This window comes from Salvelinus alpinus, chromosome 21 (assembly GCF_045679555.1).
Source record: "Salvelinus alpinus chromosome 21, SLU_Salpinus.1, whole genome shotgun sequence".
Taxonomy (NCBI): Eukaryota; Metazoa; Chordata; class Actinopteri; order Salmoniformes; family Salmonidae; genus Salvelinus; species Salvelinus alpinus.
Genome location: NC_092106.1, coordinates 13451928 through 13474614, shown reverse-complemented (window position 1 = coordinate 13474614; position 22687 = coordinate 13451928). Strand labels below are relative to the sequence as shown.

The 22687-nt window shown below is 43.1% G+C and overlaps 2 protein-coding genes across 5 annotated transcripts in view; both read left to right on the top strand.

Moving 5' to 3' along the window:
- Nucleotides 1-11955, top strand: part of LOC139547885 (serine/threonine-protein kinase PAK 4-like) — a 33928-nt gene extending 21973 nt beyond the window's left edge. For all 3 annotated transcript variants that reach the window (XM_071357039.1, XM_071357038.1, XM_071357040.1), the window contains exons 2-10: nucleotides 1188-1409; nucleotides 1867-2087; nucleotides 2210-2642; nucleotides 2785-3228; nucleotides 3557-3690; nucleotides 4331-4457; nucleotides 7604-7729; nucleotides 7823-7957; nucleotides 8088-11955. In XM_071357039.1, coding sequence (XP_071213140.1) covers nucleotides 1209-1409; nucleotides 1867-2087; nucleotides 2210-2642; nucleotides 2785-3228; nucleotides 3557-3690; nucleotides 4331-4457; nucleotides 7604-7729; nucleotides 7823-7957; nucleotides 8088-8243 — 1977 coding nt within the window. In that variant the 5' untranslated portion in view covers nucleotides 1188-1208 and the 3' untranslated portion in view covers nucleotides 8244-11955. The remainder of the gene's footprint in view (nucleotides 1-1187; nucleotides 1410-1866; nucleotides 2088-2209; nucleotides 2643-2784; nucleotides 3229-3556; nucleotides 3691-4330; nucleotides 4458-7603; nucleotides 7730-7822; nucleotides 7958-8087) is intronic.
- Nucleotides 11956-13448: 1493 nt separating this feature from the next.
- LOC139547883 (sushi domain-containing protein 6-like) lies at nucleotides 13449-20385 on the top strand. Of its 2 annotated transcripts, none has more exons than XM_071357037.1 (5): nucleotides 13449-13672; nucleotides 15507-15613; nucleotides 16218-16424; nucleotides 18086-18227; nucleotides 18712-20385. In XM_071357037.1, the coding sequence occupies exons 2-5, from the start codon at nucleotides 15520-15522 to the stop codon at nucleotides 19031-19033; spliced, it is 765 nt and encodes a 254-aa protein (XP_071213138.1). In that variant the 5' UTR covers nucleotides 13449-13672; nucleotides 15507-15519; the 3' UTR covers nucleotides 19034-20385. The 2 variants fall into 2 exon arrangements, with proteins under 2 accessions (XP_071213138.1, XP_071213137.1); XM_071357036.1 differs by having other exon boundaries at nucleotides 18709-20385.
- Nucleotides 20386-22687: the final 2302 nt, after the last annotated feature.

Sequence of the window (22687 nt, the reverse complement as noted above, 5' to 3'; positions counted from 1 at the left end):
TCAATATTCCCAGGTAAGAAGTTTTAGTTTGTAGTTATTATAGGAATTATAGGACTATTTCTCTCTATACCATTTGTATTTCATATACCTTTGACTATTGGATGTTCTAATAGGTACTTTAGTATTGCCAGCCTAATCACTGGAGTTGATAGACTTGAAGTCATAAACAGCGCAATGCTTAAAGCTTTGCGAAGAGCTTCTGGCAAACGCAGGAAAGTGCTGTTTGAATGAATGCTTACGAGCCTGCTGCTGCCTACCATCGCTCAGTCAGACTGCTCTATCAAATCATAGACTTAATTATAATATAATAACACACAGAAATACGAGCCGTAGGTCATTAATATGGTCAAATCCGGAAACTATCATTTCGAAAACAAAACATTTATTATTTCAGTGAAATACGGAACCGTTCCGTATTTTATCTAACGGGTGGCAGTCTAAATATTTGCACAACCTTCAATGTTATGTCATTTTCTGTCAAATTCAGGCGGCCCAAACTGTTGCATATACCCTGACTCTGCGTGCAATGAACGCAAGAGAAGTGACACAATTTCCCTAGTTAATATTGCCTGCTAACATGAATTTCTTTTTACTAAATATGCAGGTTTAAAATATAGGTTTAGAAATATACTTCTGTGTATTGATTTTAAGAAAGGCATTGATGTTTATGGTTAGGTACATTTGTGCAACGATTGTGCTTATTTTGCAAATGCGCTTTTGTTAAGTCATCCCCCGTTTGGAGAAGTTGGCTGTCTTTGTTAGGAAGAAATTGTCTTCACACAGTTCGCAACGAGCCAGGCGGCCCAAACTGCTGCATATACCCTGACTCTGTTGCACAGAGCGCAAAAGAAGTGACACAATTTCCCTAATTTAAAATCAATTCATGTTAGCAGGCAATATTAACTAAATATGCAGGTTTAAAAATATATACTTGTGTATTGATTTTAAGAAAGGTGTTGTTTATGGTTAGGTACACATTGGTGCAACGACAGTGCTTTTTTTGCCGAATGCGCTTGTTAAATCACCCGTTTGGCGAAGTAGGCTGTGATTCAATGATAAATTAACAGGCACCGCATCGATTTATTTAGTTTTTTGTTGCAAACTGTTTTTCCTTGCAAAATGTTTTGCTACGGTTTACTACGGTGTGCACTAATGAATACACCCCTGTTCTCCTCTCTGTGTTCCAGGTCTGATGCCCGGCTGCCGCCATGTTCACCAAGAAGAAGAAGCCCCGCGTCCAGATTTCGGCACCTTCCAACTTCGAGCACCGCGTGCACACAGACTTTGACGAGCAGGAACAGAAGTTTGTGGGGCTGCCGCGGCAATGGCAGTCACTGATCGAGGACACGGCCAAGAGGCCCAAGCCCTTCATCGACGTCACCGTCATCACCACGGTGGAGCCCCGCAAGGTCAGGGTTCGTCACAAAGGGACATGGGAGGAAATGCGTGTGTCATAAACAGGAAGTGATGTTTTCACTGTAGGGTCATTCTCTGTTGACAAATTTTGATACGTTTTTATTTGTATTATTCTCTTCACCTCATTAGGGATAGAGTACACAGACGTTTCGCCTTTACAGCCTTCTTCAGTGTGTACGTCATGGGGAAAGGGCACCGAACTATTACTGTCTCGGATTACTGTACGTCAGATTCGGATCACAGTTTGAATACACAGAACCTAAACAGTAAACATGATTGTCTTCTTTCCGAAACAATCAACACAGCAAATGCAAAAGACATCACTGAAAATAGAATCTGCCTGTCATCATATCTCTTTTTAGAATGAAGCTGTGACAGTCCAGGAAGTCTCTCTTGTCCTGACTGGTATGATCTCAACCCCTCCTTACTTGGTGTCTCTCCCTCCTGTAGACCATAGTGCGGGGTAGTAAGATCGCTGTGGACGGCTCGCTGACATGGCTGCTGGATGAGTTTGACACCATGTCGGTGACCCGCTCCAACTCCCTGAGGCGGGACAGCCCCCCTATCCAGCCCCGCAGAGACTCTGGATCCTCGGGGGGAGGAGGCCATGAGAACGGGGACCTGGCCCACCGGACACACCACCACCCAGATCACTATGGAGACAGAGATAGGTACAGTGTCGGTAGAAGGGGGGCCAGGAGGTTTTCAGATCTGTTGTAAAATGGCTCTTGTCGGAAATGTTTCCACCACTCCAGAGAGATGTAACCTATTTACCGTGTCTCTGATGCACTAGGGAGCGGCCCAGGACGGACCAGTTAGCTGGTGGAGACCCCCGGCAGACCCAACGGGTACCCCGCTCTCAGGGAGAGGACGGCCGGCCACAGCAGCAGCCCCGGGGCCAGGAGCCAGGCAGCAGGCACCGAGAGAGGGAGCGGCCCTGCCCACCCCCTCCCCCGCCAAAGCCCAGAGACATGGACCCACGGGACCACCACGACCAGGTAGTCCGCAGGGACGGGCCCAGCGACAAGAGGCCCAAGTCCAGCTACACAGGCAGGGACAGCAGCCCCCAATCGCCCCGGGATAAGAGGCCTCTCTCGGGGCCCAACATCCGTATGCCTAACCTCCCTGTAACAGAGGGGGTGATAAAGACAGCACAGCAGAGCAGCAGGCCGTTCAACACCTACCCTCGTGCTGACAGTGAAGGAGGAAGAAGCCCCACCAGCCAGGTACTGACAGGCTGCTAGGAGAACACCAGAACGTTGGGTGATATGGAGAGAATGGAAACCATTGTAGCTAATGTTTTATCGACAGACCTCTCAGACATAAAGGTGTTGTTCATACAGTGTCATCATTTTCTCTCCGTTCTAGGAGCTGAAGCCAACCCGACCACACGAAACACCGCGCCACAACGGTCCCTCTAGTGGCCGCAGCGGGGGCAAAGCCCCACAGCAGGGCCAGCTACGAGGGGACCCCCACCACACCTCCCACCCTGTCCTGGGCCCTGAGCCCCCCCACGGCTACCAGCAGCTGAAGGCTCCCGTTCCCCGCCCCCCGGCCCCTGCCCTACCACCACAGCAGGCCCTCTCAACCCAGAGGGAGCCCCAGCGGGTGTCCCATGAGCAGTTCCGCGCCGCGCTGCAGATGGTGGTGGACCCGGGTGACCCGCGCACCTACCTGGACCACTACATCAAGATCGGAGAGGGCTCCACCGGCATTGTGTGCATTGCCACCGTCAAGAGCACCGGCAAACTGGTGGCTGTCAAGAAGATGGACCTGCGCAAGCAGCAGCGCCGGGAGCTGCTATTCAATGAGGTGGGGACAGTGGTCACTGTAATGGACTTGGATGGGGGTCTTGTTTTTGACCCTGTCATTGACTTAAACAGATTGAGATGATACAGGTTTTAAGATTGTGGATATTTAGGGAATACAGGCCATGAATTTATAAGCTATTAGTTGTGTGATCCATAACCTTTTATAGTGGAGTTGGCTATTACAGAGCTGATTTGCTGACATTTGTAAAAATGTGTCCTTCGTGGAGGGTGAGGTTGATGCATATCTTTGCAGGGGTGTAATGAGTGATGTCATATGCTGTGTAATTTCCCACGGTCTCCTTAGTAACTCTGGTTGCTGTGATCTCCAGGTGGTGATAATGCGGGACTATCACCATGACAACGTGGTGGAGATGTACAACAGCTACCTGGTGGGAGATGAACTCTGGGTCGTCATGGAATTCCTGGAGGGAGGGGCTTTGACTGACATCGTCACACACACCAGGTGCATGTCTGTTGATCGGTCTATTGATCGGTGGTTAGTGCTATCCGGAATCCTTGGGATGTCCCTACCATAAACTCTAACCTTTTTAAATTTCGACTTCAATGGGGTGATGTCAGAGTTGGACGTACCAAGGATACCGGATAGCAATGACCGTTGATCTGCTTCTCTGACAACTGACCAGCAGGACAAAAGACTATGGTAGGGCTGTCCAACCCTTTTTCTGGAGATATACCATCCTGTAGGTTTTCAGGCCAACCCTACCACCTGATTCAGCTAGTAAAGGTCTTGGTGAGTGGTTAATAAGTAGAATCAAGTGTGTTCAATAGATTTGGTGTGAGCCTACTGGACGGTAGATCTCCAGGAAGAGGCATGGGCAGCCCTGGGCTATGGTGATTTAGATTTAAGATTGTCTGTGTTTCATACTAGTCATATAATATTCAACTGCTCAAATCGTAGCTGTTTTTACAATACAAGCAATGGTAACCACTCAAAATGTTTTTTGTTTAGTTATTTGTTTCACCACAAGGTGGTAGTGTCGCATAGTTACACCATCACATCACTGCAATGCGACCTGTACTGTGTGTGTGATGTTATTTCTCTGTCAACTCGGAGTGCTAATGACCTGTGTGTGTGTGTCCAGGATGAATGAGGAGCAGATAGCCACAGTGTGCCTGTCTGTGCTGAAGGCTCTGTCAGTTCTGCACACCCAGGGCGTCATCCACAGGGACATCAAGAGTGACTCCATCCTTCTCACCCACGATGGCAGAGTAAGTACTCCGAACTCCAGGGGTTGAAGTTCTCCATCACTGCGACAGATTTCTGTCACATTGGGGAGTTTGTAAATGACACAGCCTAATACAGACAGAAGCATGTCTCTCCTACAAAATATATTCCCAAATAAATGTATTCCCAAATATTTTATTTTCCTCTGTTACGCTATGTGCACTGAACTGACATGTACTGTATGATTGTTGATGACACTCCGATGTTCAGATGAATGTAATAGTCTTTAATGTGAACCACAGCAGCGCTCAGCTCAGACAGCGCTGTCAAGCCTTCTGTAGCTGTTGGCAGTCATTCAACGCCTCTACTTTATCATTCAGGATGGAGCTTTCCAGTGACACTATTTTTGCCATGTAATGTGATTAAAACAAAATCAGACAACCTGATTATTAGAATAGTTTACCTAGTTGGCTTGTTGCGTGTTCTATGTGAGATAAATATTCCTCTCGAGGCACATTCAAGTTGCTAGAGCCATAGGAGGGGAAACGTATTCTGACAAGCAGTCAATGCACAACTATTCTTCATGCAATCACGGGAAAACACTTGAAAGCTGGGGGATCGCAGTTTTACGTTGCTACCACATTTATTTCTCTACTCTTTCAATTGCACGTGGCATCGTTTTACAAATGCAGTTGTACAATTGGAGTTTCAAGCATGGTTTAGGGGCAGCTGCACAACAGAGCACTTTAAAGGAGCGTTTATCGTCTTAAAAGGGCAATGACATACTTTGTAATAAAAACAAAAAAATGACATTTTTTCGAGTGAATAATTTACATATTCATATTTATATTAAAATTATAATTATTAATAATGACAGTCAGGATGTTGTGTCCAGTGGGGTAAATGGAGGTGGACAACCACCATGCTTCAGCCTATGTACATTTTATAGCCTCTATGCTCATCAGTTGGGCTACAGGTGATCATGCTTATTAGTAATGGCACATCTGATAATATAGACCATGCATTGGTTATATGCACATGCTCCAATATGTTAAAATAATTTATACCAATATGTTATTGGGCCCATTTCTGGAGGTAGAAATGCAATTTTAGATGGCATCATGTTATTTCCATTCATTTTGGAATAGAATGTCCTTCCAAAAATTTGCCGGAGCTGACCTTCTCAGTCCTTGATGGAATTGGTCAAACATGATTGTCATGACTTTCTTACTTGAAAGGGAGGTGAACTTGACCCCAGACAATTGATCTGAGATCGACTTCAAGTGTCAGTCATTGGGATTATTTTGTTGCTTTAACCCCTGCCTAACTCTGACCCCAGCTCTGCATCACTACCTCCATCAGACAATTATAAGACTAGAGTATGTACACCAAACTCTGACCCCAACTCTGCATCACTACCTCCATCAGACAATTATAAGACTAGAATATGTACACCAAACTCTGACCCCAACTCTGCATCACTACCTCCATCAGACAATTATAAGACTAGAGTATGTACACCAAACTCTGACCCCAGCTCTGCATCACTACCTCCATCAGACAATTATAAGACTAGAATATGTACACCAAACTCTGACCCCAGCTCTGCATCACTACCTCCATCAGACAATTATAAGACTAGAGTATGTACACCAAACTCTGACCCCAGCTCTGCATCACTACCTCCATCAGACAATTATAAGACTAGAGTATGTACACCAAACTCTGACCCCAGCTCTGCATCACTACCTCCATCAGACAATTATAAGACTAGAGTATGTACACCAAACTCTGACCCCAACTCTGCATCACTACCTCCATCAGACAATTATAAGACTAGAGTATGTACACCAAACTCTGACCCCAACTCTACATCACTACTTCCTTCATAGACACAAATATTATAATTTTCCATGGCAAAAAAAGAAAACACGAAACAGACTGAACTCTATGGACCTTGAAAAACCTGTATGATATAAAATATTGTGTGATATAGGTCTAGCTTTGGGAAATAACTGAATCTGAGTGAATAATAAGGCTGTGTGTGAAATGAAGTCTGATTCATGTTTTGTTTATTTGACATGATATACTTCAGAGTATTGTGGCAACCCTCCCCATACCACCCAGTCATAACAGGCTTTCATTTTCATATTGAAATGAAAGTCTGCTTTAAAACCATCTGTCTAAATGAAGATATGGGAAAGAGGAACTTGTTTCAGTCATGTTTGTTCCCAAAGTATTGTAATGCAGTACCAGTCAAAAGTTTGGACACACCTACTCATTCAAGGATTTTTCTTTATTTTTACTAATCTGTCATCAAGGCAAAGTGTGGCTACTTTGAAGAATCTCAAATATAGAATTTGATTTGATTAACACTTTTTTGGTTACTACATGGTTCCATATGTGTTATTTCATAGTTTTGATGTCTTCTATTCTACAATGTAGAAAAATAGTCAAAATGAAGAAAAAGTAGGTGTCTAAACTTTTGACTGGTCCTGTATATGAGAGGTAATGGAGGGCTTGAAGCTCAAGCTGTTCATTTACTTCTTCATTTACCCGACAACAGTTTGCAGATGATACAACAGTTTGATTGAGCCCAGGTGTCAACCTCAAGCCCCACTTGTCACTTGTAGCTGTCATGGTTAGCATGCTAAGGGCTGCACTTAGCTCTTATTGTGGTTGACCCAAGGGGAAGTGTAGTCAGTCACCCTCAGCTGTTTCTCGGCAGACGAGTGTGGGTGCGTGCGTGTGTTCACTGGCGTGTTTCATTTCCCCTTACCAATTCAAAGCATGCTTTAGTCAGTGAGCCCTGTTCTTCAGAGGTCACAATTGGCAGACAGGATATTTATCCACCCAGGCATTGCAAAGGTTTTCTCAGAAAACTGTGGGAGTTGTTCTGCTGTGATGTGTAGTACTGTAAAGCCGCACATTGCTAGATAGAGGATTGTTCTTTGTACACAAAGGGTTGAGCCTGTCAATCAATAACACACAATGTCCATGTCAGCCGAAAAAAGTCTGTCATTTGCAAAGATACATTCTAAAAAATACTGCTATGTTTTTAGGTAGATTTTAAAAGCATTTGATCTACAGTTACTCAGGTTGTCTTAATCTCAGCGGTGACATTATTTAGAAAATGTCCTGTGTGAATTGTAGTGTGGCTCTGACCCTCTCCTCTGTCCCCACCCCCCAGGTGAAGCTGTCAGACTTTGGCTTCTGCGCCCAGGTGTCTAAAGAGGTCCAGCGGCGCAAGTCCCTGGTAGGCACACCCTACTGGATGGCCCCAGAGCTCATCTCACGACTACCCTATGGGCCTGAGGTAAGGTCCCGTCAGTTGTGTCTGTGTGTGTGCACATTATAATTCTAAACTATCGTTGATCACTGTGTGTATATACAATATTCTACCCCGTAGGTGGACATCTGGTCCTTGGGGGTGATGGTGATTGAGATGGTGGACGGAGAACCCCCCTATTTCAATGAGCCCCCCCTCAAAGCTATGAAGATGATCCGTGACAACCTACCACCCAAACTCAAGAACTTACACAAGGTACTAGGCACACCAGAAAGAGCCCATCTCTCACAAAAGGCCCCAACATGGTTAACAATGTCCCTGTTATTCAACATTTTGAAGTCGATACTCATCCTTTGATGTTGTTTTTCCTTCTCTCTGTTCCCAGGTTTCTCCTCTCCTCAAGGGCTTCCTGGACAAATTGCTGGTGCGAGACCCTACCCAGAGGGCCTCAGCCAATGAGCTGCTCAAGCACCCCTTCCTGAGCAAGGCTGGCCCGCCCTCCTGCATCGTGCCTCTCATGAGGCAGAACCGCATGAGATGAGTGAGCAGAGGCCTCTTCCCCACTAAGTGGTAGTAGTCACATGGACCCTGAACCCCAAGCTCACACCTCGGACTCTCACTGATCTGGAGCGGGGGGGGGGGGGGGGGCAGCGGAGAAGCACTGCCCAGTTCGTATTAGCATTTTTGTTGGTCAAGCATTGTTTTAACGCACCTTTTGAAATGAAAAGGAACTCTGTCTGTCCCTTTTTTCCTGTGGAGGAAAAACATTTGGACACTACAAGGATTTATAGCTTGAGTGGTTTGGTGCAGAATGAGGCTTGGAAAGTGTTGTGGGATCATTAGACCCTAAGCTACCTGCTGGGGAGACTCACAAAAAGCACTGTTAGCATCCTAGCTGAATGGTCTGAAAAGCATTCTTCCACACTACAGGACTTCCTCACTACATGGCCCAGTCTCAACTCTATTGCAATAGCCAGGACATCATAAACTACTACTGAAGGAGGACCGTGCTTTTCTCTTACCACACGATGAGTCTGAAAAACACTTGGTCCCTGTTACAAACACTAAGAAAAGGTAAACACTGGAGTTGTGTTTTTTAGATATGTTTTCTTTATATTTCTTGTGTAAGTATGATGAACATATCTGCTTTGTTTTCTCTGTTTTGTGATTTTTGTTTAGGTTACAGTGAGATGATTTAAAGCACTACTCCGATAGAAGCTGCACTCCTGGTTGATTCCAATATATCGTCTAGTTCTTTAAATCATTTTTTATTACAAGATTAATCGTTTCGTTTTTTTAATTTACCTGTGTTTACTAGAATATCATGGTGAAGTGAACATCAAGGCAGGTTTAGCTGTTATTTTTACTTTAGGGATTTAGCCGTGTAGATTGTGCTCTCTGTAACCCTTCGATCCGCTGCTGTAGACCTCAACTGTTAGTCTATAGTAGTGACTACTAGGTCAATGTAAGGACAACCCTTATGAAGCACCCCTTCCACCATACACGTGTGTGTGTGTATATACAGGAATTCTCCAGATCGGTTAAATATATTTTTATTTTTTTCCTAAAGATGCATTTCTTTATTGCTTGACCTGGCTGACCTGGACAATGGGTCTGGACTATATGAATGTAGTGCTGAGCCACAAACAAGCTCTGCATTTAAAGATGGAATCTGCAGTAGGGTGAAACGGCGCCACTGACCGCCCCCACCACTGTTGTCATTTGTTTTTGTTGCCGAGCTAAGGAGCGTCGCGCAGCATTAAAAAATATATATACAAAAAAATAGCAGTACATATTGTGCTCTTCTATCGTGCGTGAAAAGATGTCCGAGTGGGAAAAAACAGTTTGCAGTTACTTTGTTGAAGGTAATATCGCAAACGGACGTGGCTGTTTCACCATTAAGGATTCCAGATTTAATGGCTTATTACATCAAGAAACGGACACACAAGGTGAAAATCCATGTTTAGCTTAATGAAGTGTGCAACAGATGCTAGAACTGAACTATTGTGTCCGCAATGTAGCAACGGCAGAAAACACAGATGCAAACACAAGTAGTAAACACTCACCGCAATTACCCACACACACACACACACACACACACACACACACACACACACCCACCCACCCACCCACCCACCCACCCACACACACACACACACACACACACACACACACACACACACACTTCATGCAGGGCCCAACAAAAGTCTGTGATGCGAGTGGAATCACGAATTCAGACCTTAAAACGGAATTCAACAATATTCAAAAATAGGAAATCAACTAAATGTATTAGAAAATGTATTTTGCCAAGATTATCATAAGACATAAAATTGCATTAGTGATTTGTATTTTCCTTAAACTCCCTGAAGCAAAGGCATGGGAATTCCCCTGTCTGTGTGCAAGGTTGTCTGCCACTTTGTGTTGCTAATGATAACCGTCTTCTGGTAGGTGGAGATACTTAAAAAAAAAATTGGGGACAAACTGCATTCACATGTTTGCCACAGAAACACAGATAACCAAACAAGTCTCTTGGCTGGTGCACGCTTGAATTAAAGGGTATCTACACCCAAAAATAGAAATGTCTTAGATTTTCCCCAGACCTCAAAAGTGCTCACCTGGTGTGTTTTAAGCATTGTTGTGAACTTAGAACATTAAATGTTGTTTTTCTATTTAAAAAGTGTGATCCTGGAAAAACAAAACAGATATTATAGGGCCCTATTCATTGTTACTCCCCATTTATTTTTTTCTCTGAGCTTCCCCCTCCAATTCTAGAGTAGCAAGACCAAGTCGCACATGTACCATAGAGAGCATCCAAAGACCACGAGGCCTTAGTGCACAGCAAAGAGTAGCCAATGTGTCTGTTCTGAGTTTGTGGGGAAATCAGAACAACTGTCCATAAGTAGACACTAACACTACATTGTGAAGTATTGTATTTAGATACAGAATTGAAGTGTCATAGCAGAGGTTAGTGTACTGTTTTAACATTCTGTCTCAAATGTACTTGCTTGTAGCAAATTGGAGTATTTAATATAGATTTAACTAATTGTTTTACATTCATATTTCATTAATCTCTCACTTAATCCATTTCAGTACTTTTTACTGCTGCTCAAAAGGTAGTCTGGTTGAATTTAAATGTGAGACAATATTCCATATTTCCAAAAGACAAGTGGAAGTCTGTTAAAAGTGACACGATGGTTGGCATGCCTGAATAATATGTGATCTGTCTGTTCCCTGTGTAAAAAAGAATGTTCTTCCAGTTTAGTTTAGCAAAACTGAGTGAAAAGATGGGCTGAAAGAATGACAATCAAAGTTAGTAGGAGTAAATAACTGTCTGCTTTTACATTTACATTACATTTAAGTCATTTAGCAGACGCTCTTATCCAGAGCGACTTCTTTTGCAACAATATTCTAAACTGATCACTTTTCATTGCTCACAAAGTTTTGTAACTATAATTGTGTAGCATTTTGACAACAAACTAATTTTCTAAAGAAATCCTATTTTGATACTCATTAAATCCATATTTATGTATGTATATTTCTAACTTAACTAATAAGTACCATGAAGTGATGGCACACACTTGGTATTTTGTGTTTTTGATTAAATACTGTATAACGATGAATGCAAAAAATCTATAGACTTATCATTCCTCAAACTACAGGATTGAAGCATCCCATTAACCCCCACATGTTACATAGGAGTTCAATCGCCATTGGTTTCACTCACTTCTACCACAGTTTTCAGTGGCTGGTATGAAACCAATCACGTATATTTCTCAGTTGGTATTTGACATTCCTGTAGCTTCTACTTAAATGAATGGCTGTCAAGGTTAGAATGGCTTAACATGGTTTTATCGTTTTTTGTGTGTTAATGCCTTAACGTTCAGAAGAGTAACATGATTTAATATGATTCCCTTTCTTTACAATTACTGTTAATTGCAAATATACATTATGATATTACTCATCTCCAGGAGTCTAGTGCCTCAGCGTAAACTTATCGTTGTTCTCGCTGGTTTGTGTTTGTTGAGGATGCTCAAATTCCAATTAGGAGCTGTGACGACTACTGACTGGCCTACTTGGTAATATATTTATGTGTGAATTTCTCCAACTTGTCTGTATGATCACTTTTCACACTTGTACGCTAAATCATTTATGCATCAGTATTGTCTAGTTTGTCATAGTTGACCATTTTTCTGAAGAGTCCAAACCCCCCTGGATTTTTGAATTTCCACTGGTTATTAAAAAAATAAACATTGCAGATTTTCGATATTTTTTGCAAATACAGTTTTTCTAAAATGTAAGTTTTTTTTTTTGGTCATGCCTTGTCATTGTGTATTGTGTGACCGTTGATGTCAACCATTTCAAAAGTTGTTACAGCAATAGCCTTTGTCTCCTCAGATGGTACTAATTTGCTCATTGCTAAAACACTAAAGAGCCAGTGTCAGCCAGAGTCTGCTATATCCAAAATCATCCTGCAATACTGTAATAGTAAATAGAGGCTTCATCAGTGACTGCAAAAAGGAAAATAAGGAAGGGAAAAGGGATACCTAGTTAGTTGCACAACTGAATGCATTCAACCCAAATGTGTCTATTGCATTTAACCCAACCCCCTATGAGGTCTGAAAAAGAACATATTCCATCTTTAATGAGGGATGTTTTGCCCTACAGGGCTTCATCCTACAGATCGGGTTACAACATAATACAGGCATAGCCCTAACAGGTGGTGAGAAAGGATATAATGAGGGACATAGTCACTGATATCTCATACTGGGTAGAGTTTGGACTATGGCTTGTACATGCCACTCCCAGAGAGGTACCAGGAATTAACTTGTTTTGAAGTTGTGCTGTCATAAGAAATGACAGGTTAACTTGATGATGTTACAGTTGGTTATTAATGGTCTTAGTGACATTAATAGTTGCATCCCAGTTATTTTCAGTGTAGCACATATGAGGAATGCTGTTAGACTTGACCTTTGGCTATGTGAGGATGATTTTGATGGTGTTGTTGAATGATCACATTTGGCTGTGATTCTGGTTTTAAATCGTCATCTATTCGAAAGTATGGGCTGGAGCCCATGTTCTATAGGTGGTTGACTGCTAATAAGTCAGTTATATTGTGTCTTAGGTAGAACCAGACGTTTGTTTGTCTTTTCATATTTATCAACCTGATACATTGGGGAAATATGATAAGATCAAATATGACATCACACAATATTAATGTATCTCCGGGAGGAACTCAATTCTGTTGCATTGGCACGCTCGGCATTATTTTTAGCACTTCCGTCTAGTCATTCTATCAGATGTGATTCTATATCATCTGGCCTGGCACTGTGTACTTTTGTGTTTGTTCACTTCACTAATTTTAGCAGGCGACCATGGTGGGGACAGTCTTGTTTTAAACAGAGGATTTGTAAAAAGTGTGGTCCAAAACACTGACCGCTCATTATACTGCGGTGAACTGAAAGTTACATTTTCACAGCTCTGCGAAATTGAGCTTGAATTTCCAGAATGTGAAGGTCCAGCGGACGTTTGCTCCAGGGCAGGGTTTTTGTGTGAAGACTCAATGGTTACAGTGGTGGAGTTCATTTTGCATGGCCCGGTGCCCCGGGGTTGACGATTTATTTTAAGGACCCATGGAATTTTCTAAAATGAGGCAGCTCCGCCCATCCGTGGCACCAGGCCATGCAAAACGAATCGACAAATGTCACCAGCGCGCGTAGTCGGGACGGTAGCCTATGATAAGTCTCTCAGTTCCTGTCAAAAACTCAGCTGAGCGATGATTCAATTGTCAGCGGCTGTGAAATAGATCCACTTGTTGCTATATGCCATATTCATCTGGAGGAGATTTGTCGAATAAAAAAAACGAAATATTAATCTCGAGCGGACCATACATCAAGACCATACATCAGACGGAGAAGTATTGCTTTATTCCATTTTGGACTAATCCGTGGACAGAATATCTAGATTCTACAGGTGAGTAGCTTTATCGGTGAGATGTTATCTTTAGGCAAGTCATTTATTTTCAACATTTAATCAGTTTAACCCCAATAATATAACATGTGAGTTGTAGGCTGTAGTTTGTAGGCTGTAGGAATCATTTTTGAATTATTGAGAGTTGAGTTTAGTCGGCTAGAGAAATTGTGATTTTCAATTAGTGGTTTGATATAATAGCATTCTGGATATGGTATAAATGCGTCAGCTTTGGGATGTGTATTTATTTGGTGATATCTGGTGATTTCTGGGTATGCACCTGTGCATTCAGCTCCGTTGCGCATTTATGTTCAGCGAGCGCTGATAAGCTATTTAGTTGGTTTCTCATGAACGTTCCACAAACACTAGCCTGGTTTTGACGAACACAATAGCTTTAGCTTACCATATTCTGCCGTAGTCTACAAGGTCCTTATCATGTGTGACTGGATGTGTTTTGATAGGACACATAAAATCCCCATTGATTGCATGTCCTAATTTCCATGACAACACAAAGACATAAGTAGTGTGAGTCATATTATAATGGTTCACTTATATGGGATGTGGGTATAGTCACAAAAGGCACACCTATTCCTCTTGGATCAGTGGGATGGCATGAAAAGTGTCACTGTGTGTCAGTCCTCCATGTATTACACTTACAGTAACATCTCAAAGGGATGCAGCTGAGTAGTTTGAAAATCAGAGCAGAAAGTTGAAAGTACAGCATAGCAGAAGTCATTCAACCAATGGGTTATTACTGACTAACTAACCTATCAAACATGGGAATCATTGCAGGCACACAGAAGATAAACAGTTACCAAATCCATACAGAGGAGAAATACATCAATGTTTTACTGGATATGTTGATGACAACTTATTGTGTCCAAATGAGTGAATTTATTGATGATACTTATTACATTTCATTTTATAGTGTCGCATTTTAAAATAATGCTTTATAATGGAGCTGGAGAAATGTATAATGGCATACTTCACAGCTTGCGCAGAACAGAAGTTCTCTTTTAATATGACGGTGAGTAATATGCCACCCTCCTACATCGTGGTCACAGCTCACTGCCTGATAGATACAGGTGTAGGATCTTCATTTGATCACCCTGTTGCAGGAGAACCTTCCAGCAATGCAGGAAATTCGTAGTGTATTTGAGGTTTAATAGACAGGCTTCGTGAAGTTTGTAATTTCCATTTAAAAATGTCGGACTTGATTTTCCCCTACAAAAATATCCATTAATTATAATCCACATAATAATTCACATTTCCTATTGCTGCAGGATTATTTTCCTGTTGTAGCAAACTGTCTCAAATGAAGATCCTACACCTGTAGGTTGTGTGAGAACAGCACACATGGTGTTGGCAGGGACCTCCCCCGCTGCTCCAGAGATGACTGGCACCACCCCCAATATGAAAGCACTCCAAAACCCACCACACCATGGCATTTGTGTTCGTGCCATACCTATGTGCCAAGTAGATTGCTAACACAGGAAACATGGACCCTGTGAAAAAAACCACTGCCAGTCATATAAGTAATGTTGGTAAATGTCAGGTGTTAAACAATAACCCAAGTTTTTAGTTTCAGTTTTGGGAAATGAAAGGACATTGGTTCACTCATTCAGGGTCAGGCTGTCTGTGTTTATGGTAGCTGCAGTTGTGCACTGCTGTCCCCTGCCTTTATCACAGCAAAGGGTATGATTTCCATGTGCATGATTAGATATTTGTTGGTATTTAACAACTGTGTGTGTGTGTGTACATGCATGCTTGTGTGTGTGGATAAGTGTGTGCATGACTATCTGCGGGGCACTGAGTCCTCTGTTTATTGTGTCTGCAGGTAGACTGTTTTGATGTCTACGCGGTGGGGGTCTCCATGGCTGTGTGGACATGTCATTTTGGGCTACGGGCTCTTTCTCCTGGTCGCCCTTCCAGACCTCACCACAGGTACCCATCTCCCTCCCCAACCACTCACTCTAACTGCCCACCCACAGTGATCACCTCTGCTAGGCATCCACGTTGCACCACCATGCACTAGTTGAAATAGTCACCACTGCACCCGAAAGCTGTAATCCATGGAATTAATGAACTATCTGTACATACAACCTACATCACAGTGCATTGACACTCAGCCCTCTCCCCTGACCTGCAAGACTCCTCCTCCCAGACATCCACCTTACTCCATCCATACTACTGTATCTAATAATAAACTCTCTAACGAAAGCTTTTTCCCCTCCTCAAAGCACCTCACGGCACAACGCCTCTCCCCTATTTGACCTAGATAGTTTGTATGTATTGCTATGTAGGCTACGTGTGCCATTTTTAAATTGATGTAGTTCTGTCCTTGAGCTGTTCTTGTCTATTAATGTTCTGTATTATGTCATGTTTTGTGTGGACCCCAAGAAGAGTAGCTGCTGCTTTCGCAACAGCTAATGGGGATCCTAATAAAATAGCAAATACCAAACCTGAATCGCAGAGCTTTGAGATGCAATAACTGCAGGTTAGATTCAACAGTAAGGTCTAACAACTGAACTGTATGCCTCATCTGCAGGCAGGCAAGGGAACTGCACCTACCCGTTGGTGCCAGAACACGGGGGCTTCCGCTGCGAGCCCTCTCCCTGCCGAGGCTTCCCCCAGAAGAGCTTGATCTACTTCTTCTGTGAGCCTGGCTATGCCATCCCAAAAGAGATGGTGCGCAGCTTGCGCTGCCGCCACGGCAAATGGATCCCCAGCGTGCCCACCTGTCTCGCCATGCGAGGTGAGTGTAGTGTACTGCGTCACCACGGCCAAGGGGGAGGAGGGGGAAACCTTTGCACATAGTGTAATGGACTAGAGCAGGGATGGGCAACTTTGATGGGGGTGGGGGCCACAGAATTGGAACTCATCATTAGGGGCTGCAGTGGCTCGCGGGTCTGCATACCCACATCCTTACCCACATCCTTACCCACATCCATACCCACAAATGCAGTCAGAGCCAGACTTAGTGAGCAAAATATTTTAGTGGCCACCCTCTTGACAGCAGAGAGAAAAAATTGAAGTTTAGAGTTAATTTCCTGCAATTCTACACGTTTTACCATGGGGCGTAGATAAAAGGTTGCAGTTTTAAAGCAAGTTTGCTGCAATTCTACATGTTTTGCCATGGGGCGGAGAGAATATTTTGATATCTGAGTGAGAGTGACTAACAAAATCAATGGGGGCCCCCCGGTCAGAAATTCTACCATGATTCTAAGTTTAGATAGCTGGCTGCTAGACTAATTTACCAATCTAAAACATTTTAGGTGACATGGGGTAATTGAGTGACTATCAGTGACTGAAATAACAAGAGAAAAACTGCTGATGCACACAAACAAATTTCGAAATTGGACCTTGTGTTTATTGTTATTTTTGGAAATGGATCCGCGGTCCTACAAAAGGGGGCGCGGGCCGCCAGTTGCCCTTCCCTGGACTAGAGCATGTGTGTGTGGAGTATGTCCATGAGTGACTGATATGAGATAAGTGTTAGGTAAACTACAGTCAGGTCAAAGGTTGCAGTGTGATTTAAGGTAGGCCCTGTACTCAGACTCACTGATTTGGTAAATGCATGAACTCAGACACCTAACAATTACGTTGCCTTGTTCCGGGTTGTCTATATGCATGCATAGAGGTTATGGGTTGATGATGTAAATGTTACATAGTCATCTCATAAGCTGAGTAATAGCAACGCTATGACCACCCTCCTTCATTCGTCCTCTTATTGGATGTGGAAGAGGCAGGTGGAAGCATGCACTCTATCCACTCTGTACCAGTAGATTTAAAAGCTATAATCCTTATGTAAGCATGACTATTTTGACTGGCCGTGAGTATAGCCTACGTAGGCTTTGCGTGGCACTAGAGAGGAGCTGAGCAGTGTATTAGGGTGCTTAACAGTATTGTGTGTGTCCTGCTAAGTGCTGACATTTGACTGTCGTGACTTTGTGGTACCAACCCCTTAGTTCCACACAACATAGGTCAGTGACCTACTTGGTGTATGTTAGATGCAAAAGCCGACAGAGCAGATTCTAAACATCTTACTTTCGAGTCATAGAGCCGAGCCTCGTGCTTCCTCTTTCAGGCCTGTGCTACATTGAGGCAGGAAACCAGCATCAAGAAACGGGAAGTGAGCAAAGTCACCAAACTAACCAGTCTCTTTCCTCTGCCCTATTAAACCTCACGGAAATGTACTGCATCATGGATATAAGAAACCACACCTACAGATGCATGACTCCCTTTGAAAGACCCTGTATCATACTGTCCATATGAGTGTCAGTAGTGTGTTTCATCAAAATTATGTGTTTGTTGAATGTGTTGTAGCTCTGGTCCAGGGCGTTAGTAACGCCCTGGACCAGAGCTAAGTGTGTTGTAGGTGTGTGTGTTGATTATTTGGGTTGTGTTGTCTCTCAGACAGACATGTTAACTATGAGGACCAGGTGGCCCACTCACTCCCCAGCGTTGCCACGACGGCGGTGGGCGTGTCCATATTCCTCCTCACCACCACGGCCTGCTTGGTGATTAAGTCCCGCCTTTTCCCCTGTCACTCACACAGGTAGGCAGATATGATTGGCTCTTATCCCTGTCACTCACACAACTATATTCATATGACTGGAGCCTCTATAGCAGTGTGGTCACTACTAACCCTGGTCCTGGAGCGTTACAGTGTATGTAGATTTTGTTCCAGCCCAGTAACACACCTGATTCAGCTAATCAAGGTCTTGGTGCTAGGTTGAATCAGGTGTGTTGTTCTGTAGGGGTGGTTAAGGCGCTGTAGTGGCTTTGAAAAGTAGAGGCTTGGAAAGGCATCACATCCTGTAATGAAAGCACCTTTATAATCTGATGAGTGAAAGCTGAAAGACCTTTTAAGAGGAGACGGAAGAATTTAATTCAGTTGTTTGATAGTCATCTTGTTATCATCAATGGTGGGTGTTTCAAAGCTGTAGTGTCTGTTAGATTGTAGATAACTCCACCCACTGTGTGAGTGCTGTGTCCTTCCTCTGAAGTGATCTGCTCATCTCTCTACTGTTGTTCAGCAGGCGCTCCTCTGACCAGATGGATCTGATGGTGGATGGCCTACCTGTGTCTCTGCCCAGCTATGAAGAGGCTGTATATGGGAGCTGGGGGCAACGCCTGCCACCCTGCAGAGGGCCCACCCAACTCTTACTAGCCCAGGTGGCTCCAGGTCCATCATTAGCTCACAACCAATCAGATTCCAGTTACTGTATCCATCCATCCAATCAAAGCCCCGATATCCTTCCGCCCCCTTACGAGGAGATGGAATCCCATCCCAGAGAGGGTCAGAGTGAGGGGGACGTGCAGGCCATACAAGTTGCACTTTCCGATGACAAGAACATTTGAGTGACTGGTGTATTTGTATTACCCACCAATGATGTACGGATTTTTTAAATAATGTGCTCAGGCACTTATATAGATTCAAGCCTACCAGCTTTATCGGGTTTCAACCTTATACATAGCACACCAGTTCTGATTGGCTGTTTGTAATGTTATGAGGTGTATCCTGCCATGGAGTCATGGTTTATATCCCATCAGTGATGGGACCTGAGCCTTGTTTGTTGAGGTGACTTTGGTAATGCCATTACTGTTCCATCACAGGGACCTGTGTGTCTCTATTGTGACGGATTGATTGTGCACTGTGGGTAAACCCAGCTGGTGAGAGTAGAAATGGAGGTTACTCGCTCTCCTTTCCTTCTTGTTGAATTATGATTTGCGATGATGGCAGAGTTGTAGCGTCGATTATGGAAACCAGCAGGTGACTGGACAGTGTACACAGAGATCACATGATGTCAGTTTAGGAGTAAGATCTGTGTTCTCCCTCCCCTGAAACATATTTTGAGCTCTAGCTACAACCCAGTCCAATTTTGGGAGTGGTGACTGACTGACCACATGGAAGAGTTTTCACTTTTTTTCCACCACAGTGGTGGGAAAAGTACCCAATTGTCATACTTGAGTAAAAGTAAAGATGACTCAAGTAAAAGTGAAAGTCACCCAGTAAAATACTACTTGAGTCAAAGTCTAAAAGTATTTGGTTTGAAATATACTTAAGTATCAAAGGTACAAGTAAAAGTATAGATTGTTTCTTATATAACCAGACGGCACAATTCTCTTGTTTTGATCTATTTATGGATAGCCAGGGGCACACTGCCAGAGGCAATAGGGATGACCAGGGATGTTTTCTTGATAATGTTGTGAATTGGACCATTTCCCTGTGCTGCTAGGCATTGAAAATGTAAAGAGTACTTTTGGGTGTCAGAGAAAATGTAAAAAGTACATAATTTTCTTTAGGAATGTAGTGAGTAAAAGTTGTCAAAAATATAAATAGTAAAGTACAGATACTCAAAAAAATGACTTAAGTAGTACTTCAAAGTATTTTTACTTAAATACTTTACACCACTGCACTTTCTACACCCACCAGGCACGCACATGAAACCCTCCAACCATGCCAAGTGTACCCCACGCTGAGTATGCACCAACCACCTCTCCCTTATACCGCCCTGTTCACAGCTTTCACCTCAATCTGCTTTGAATGATTGACCAGAGTATGGGGAGGGTCAGGGGCAGAAACCCCCAGGATGTACTTATTTGTTATAGTTCTTGAATGTAGTTTCTCTTTTTCTTTTCAATAGAAAAAATGAAATGGAAGTATGTAATGTAACATTTTACAGAAGATTAAAAGTCAACATTATTTCTAATTGTTAAACCTCTTGGCTTTACTCGGTTATGGTGCTCTCTGGGACGAATTAGTCAAAGGAAAGTAGATCACATCGTGGGGTGCAGACTCTGTCTTCGATCAATGGCACTCTATTACCTATAAAGTGTACTACTTTTGACCAGAGCCCTATAGGGTGCCATTTGGGACACAGTACAGAGAGCTATTCCAATAACCATGTTGAATAATTAAGTTTAATTTATATGGGGGGGGGAAAGCAGCAATAAGCAGTTTAAACAAAGTCCACCCCCGTTTCGGTAAATAGCTGAAATAGCTATTAAACTTATACACTATATTTACAAAAGTATGTGGATAACCCTTCAAATGAGTTGCTGACAGGTTTATACAATTAAGCACAGAGCCATGCAATCTCCATAGACAAAAACATTGGCAGTTAAATGGCCATACTGAAGAGCTCAGTAACTTTAAACGTGGCACCGTCATAGGATGCCAACGTTCCAACAAGTCAGTTCGTAAAATGTCTACCTTGATAGAGCTGCCCCGGTCAACTGTAAATGCTGTTATTGTAAAGTGGAAACGTCTAGGAGCAACAACGGTTCAGCCGTGAAGTGGTAGGCCACACAAGCTTACATAACAGGACTGTAAAGAACTGTAAAGTTTGGTGGAGGAGGAATAATGATCTGGGAATGTTTTCATGGTTCGGGCTAGGCCCCGTAGATCCAGTGAAGGGAAATCTTAAGGCTACAGTATACAATGACATTCTAGACAATTCTGTGCTTCCAACTTTGTGGCAACAGTTTGGGGAAGGCCATTTCCTGTTTCAGCATGACAATGCCCTTGTGCACAAAGCAAGGTCTATACAGAAATGGTTTGTCGAGATTGGTGTGGAAGAACTTGACTGGCCTGCATAGAGCCCTGACCTCAACCCCATCGAACACCTTTGGGATGAATTGGAATGCCAACTGCGAGCCTGGCCTAATCGCCCAACATCAGTGCCTGACCTCACTAATGCTCTTGTGGCTGAATGGAAGCAAGTCTTTGGTGTTCCAACATCTAGTGGAAAGCCTTCCCAGAAGAGTAGAGGTTGTTTTCGCAGCAAAGGGGGGACCAACTCCATATTAATGCCCATGAATTTGGAATGTGATGTTCAATGAGCATGTGTCCACATGCTTTTGCTCATGAGGAGTAGTTTTAGCCAAACAAGCGTAGGGCTCTCTGTTCAATCTGTAAAGCTGAAGCATTATAGATTCCGCAATAGAAGAGACTGCATTCGCGGTAAAATATGCATATGTCGGCTCAATCGGAAATGACCTTACAGATTCCACAATAGAAATGTTAACACTTCAGTTTACAGATTGAATAGAGACCCTTATATTTTGGGTTCCGATGCAGAAAGACTATACTGACCTATTTATTGGAATCAGTTGAATAATCACTGTGTGTTTAGCCCTGATTGAGGTTGTAGTTAGAGTGAATGGGAAGAGCCATTGACAAAACAGAGTTGGTGCATTATGGTTGTTTCCACATCAAACAGTTTTAAGCAGGAAGTGATATGCAATAGAACAAGGGTTTAGTCCGTATCAGTTTGGGTCTCCACAACAGATCATGCTTCACAGCATTCTTTACCTTCCCTCTAACGCAGGGGTGTCAAACTATTTTTGCCCTGGGGGCCGCATTCGGTCTTCAACGAGGTCCTGAAGATCGCGCTGAATTTTTTATTTTATTTTCCTTGCCGTTAAAATGTGTAAAAAAAAAAGATTGCCCTTGTAATTTTCGATGCTCCCTGACTGTCTAGCTTTCCATTATTAGATAGCTGGACACAGTCAATAAACTATGAATGTAGGTCCATTATCTTTTCTAAACATTTTTGAGTATATTGAGTTCTCTCTCTCTCTCTCACACACACACACACACACACACACACACACACACACACACACACACACACACACACACACACACACACACACACACACACACACACACACACACACACACACACACACACACACACACACACACACACACACACACACACACACACGGCTGGATTGGGGGCCGGACAATCCTGCTCTAAAGTGCCAGTTACTTTGTAGCTATGGTGAAGTATTGTGGCCATTATAGATATGGGTGTTATGGTCATGACACACATTTGGAAAATGTTCAACTTCCCCTGACTAAACTTTACGTTAACTGAATAAAACAAGGTCAGAAGTGCCCTAACCTCTCGTGGACAGACAAATGTAACATAACTGAGATTTTAGTTCTGGGTTTCCGATATCAGTTTGCCCTGATAAAGGAGCATTATTGAATATCAAGTAAAG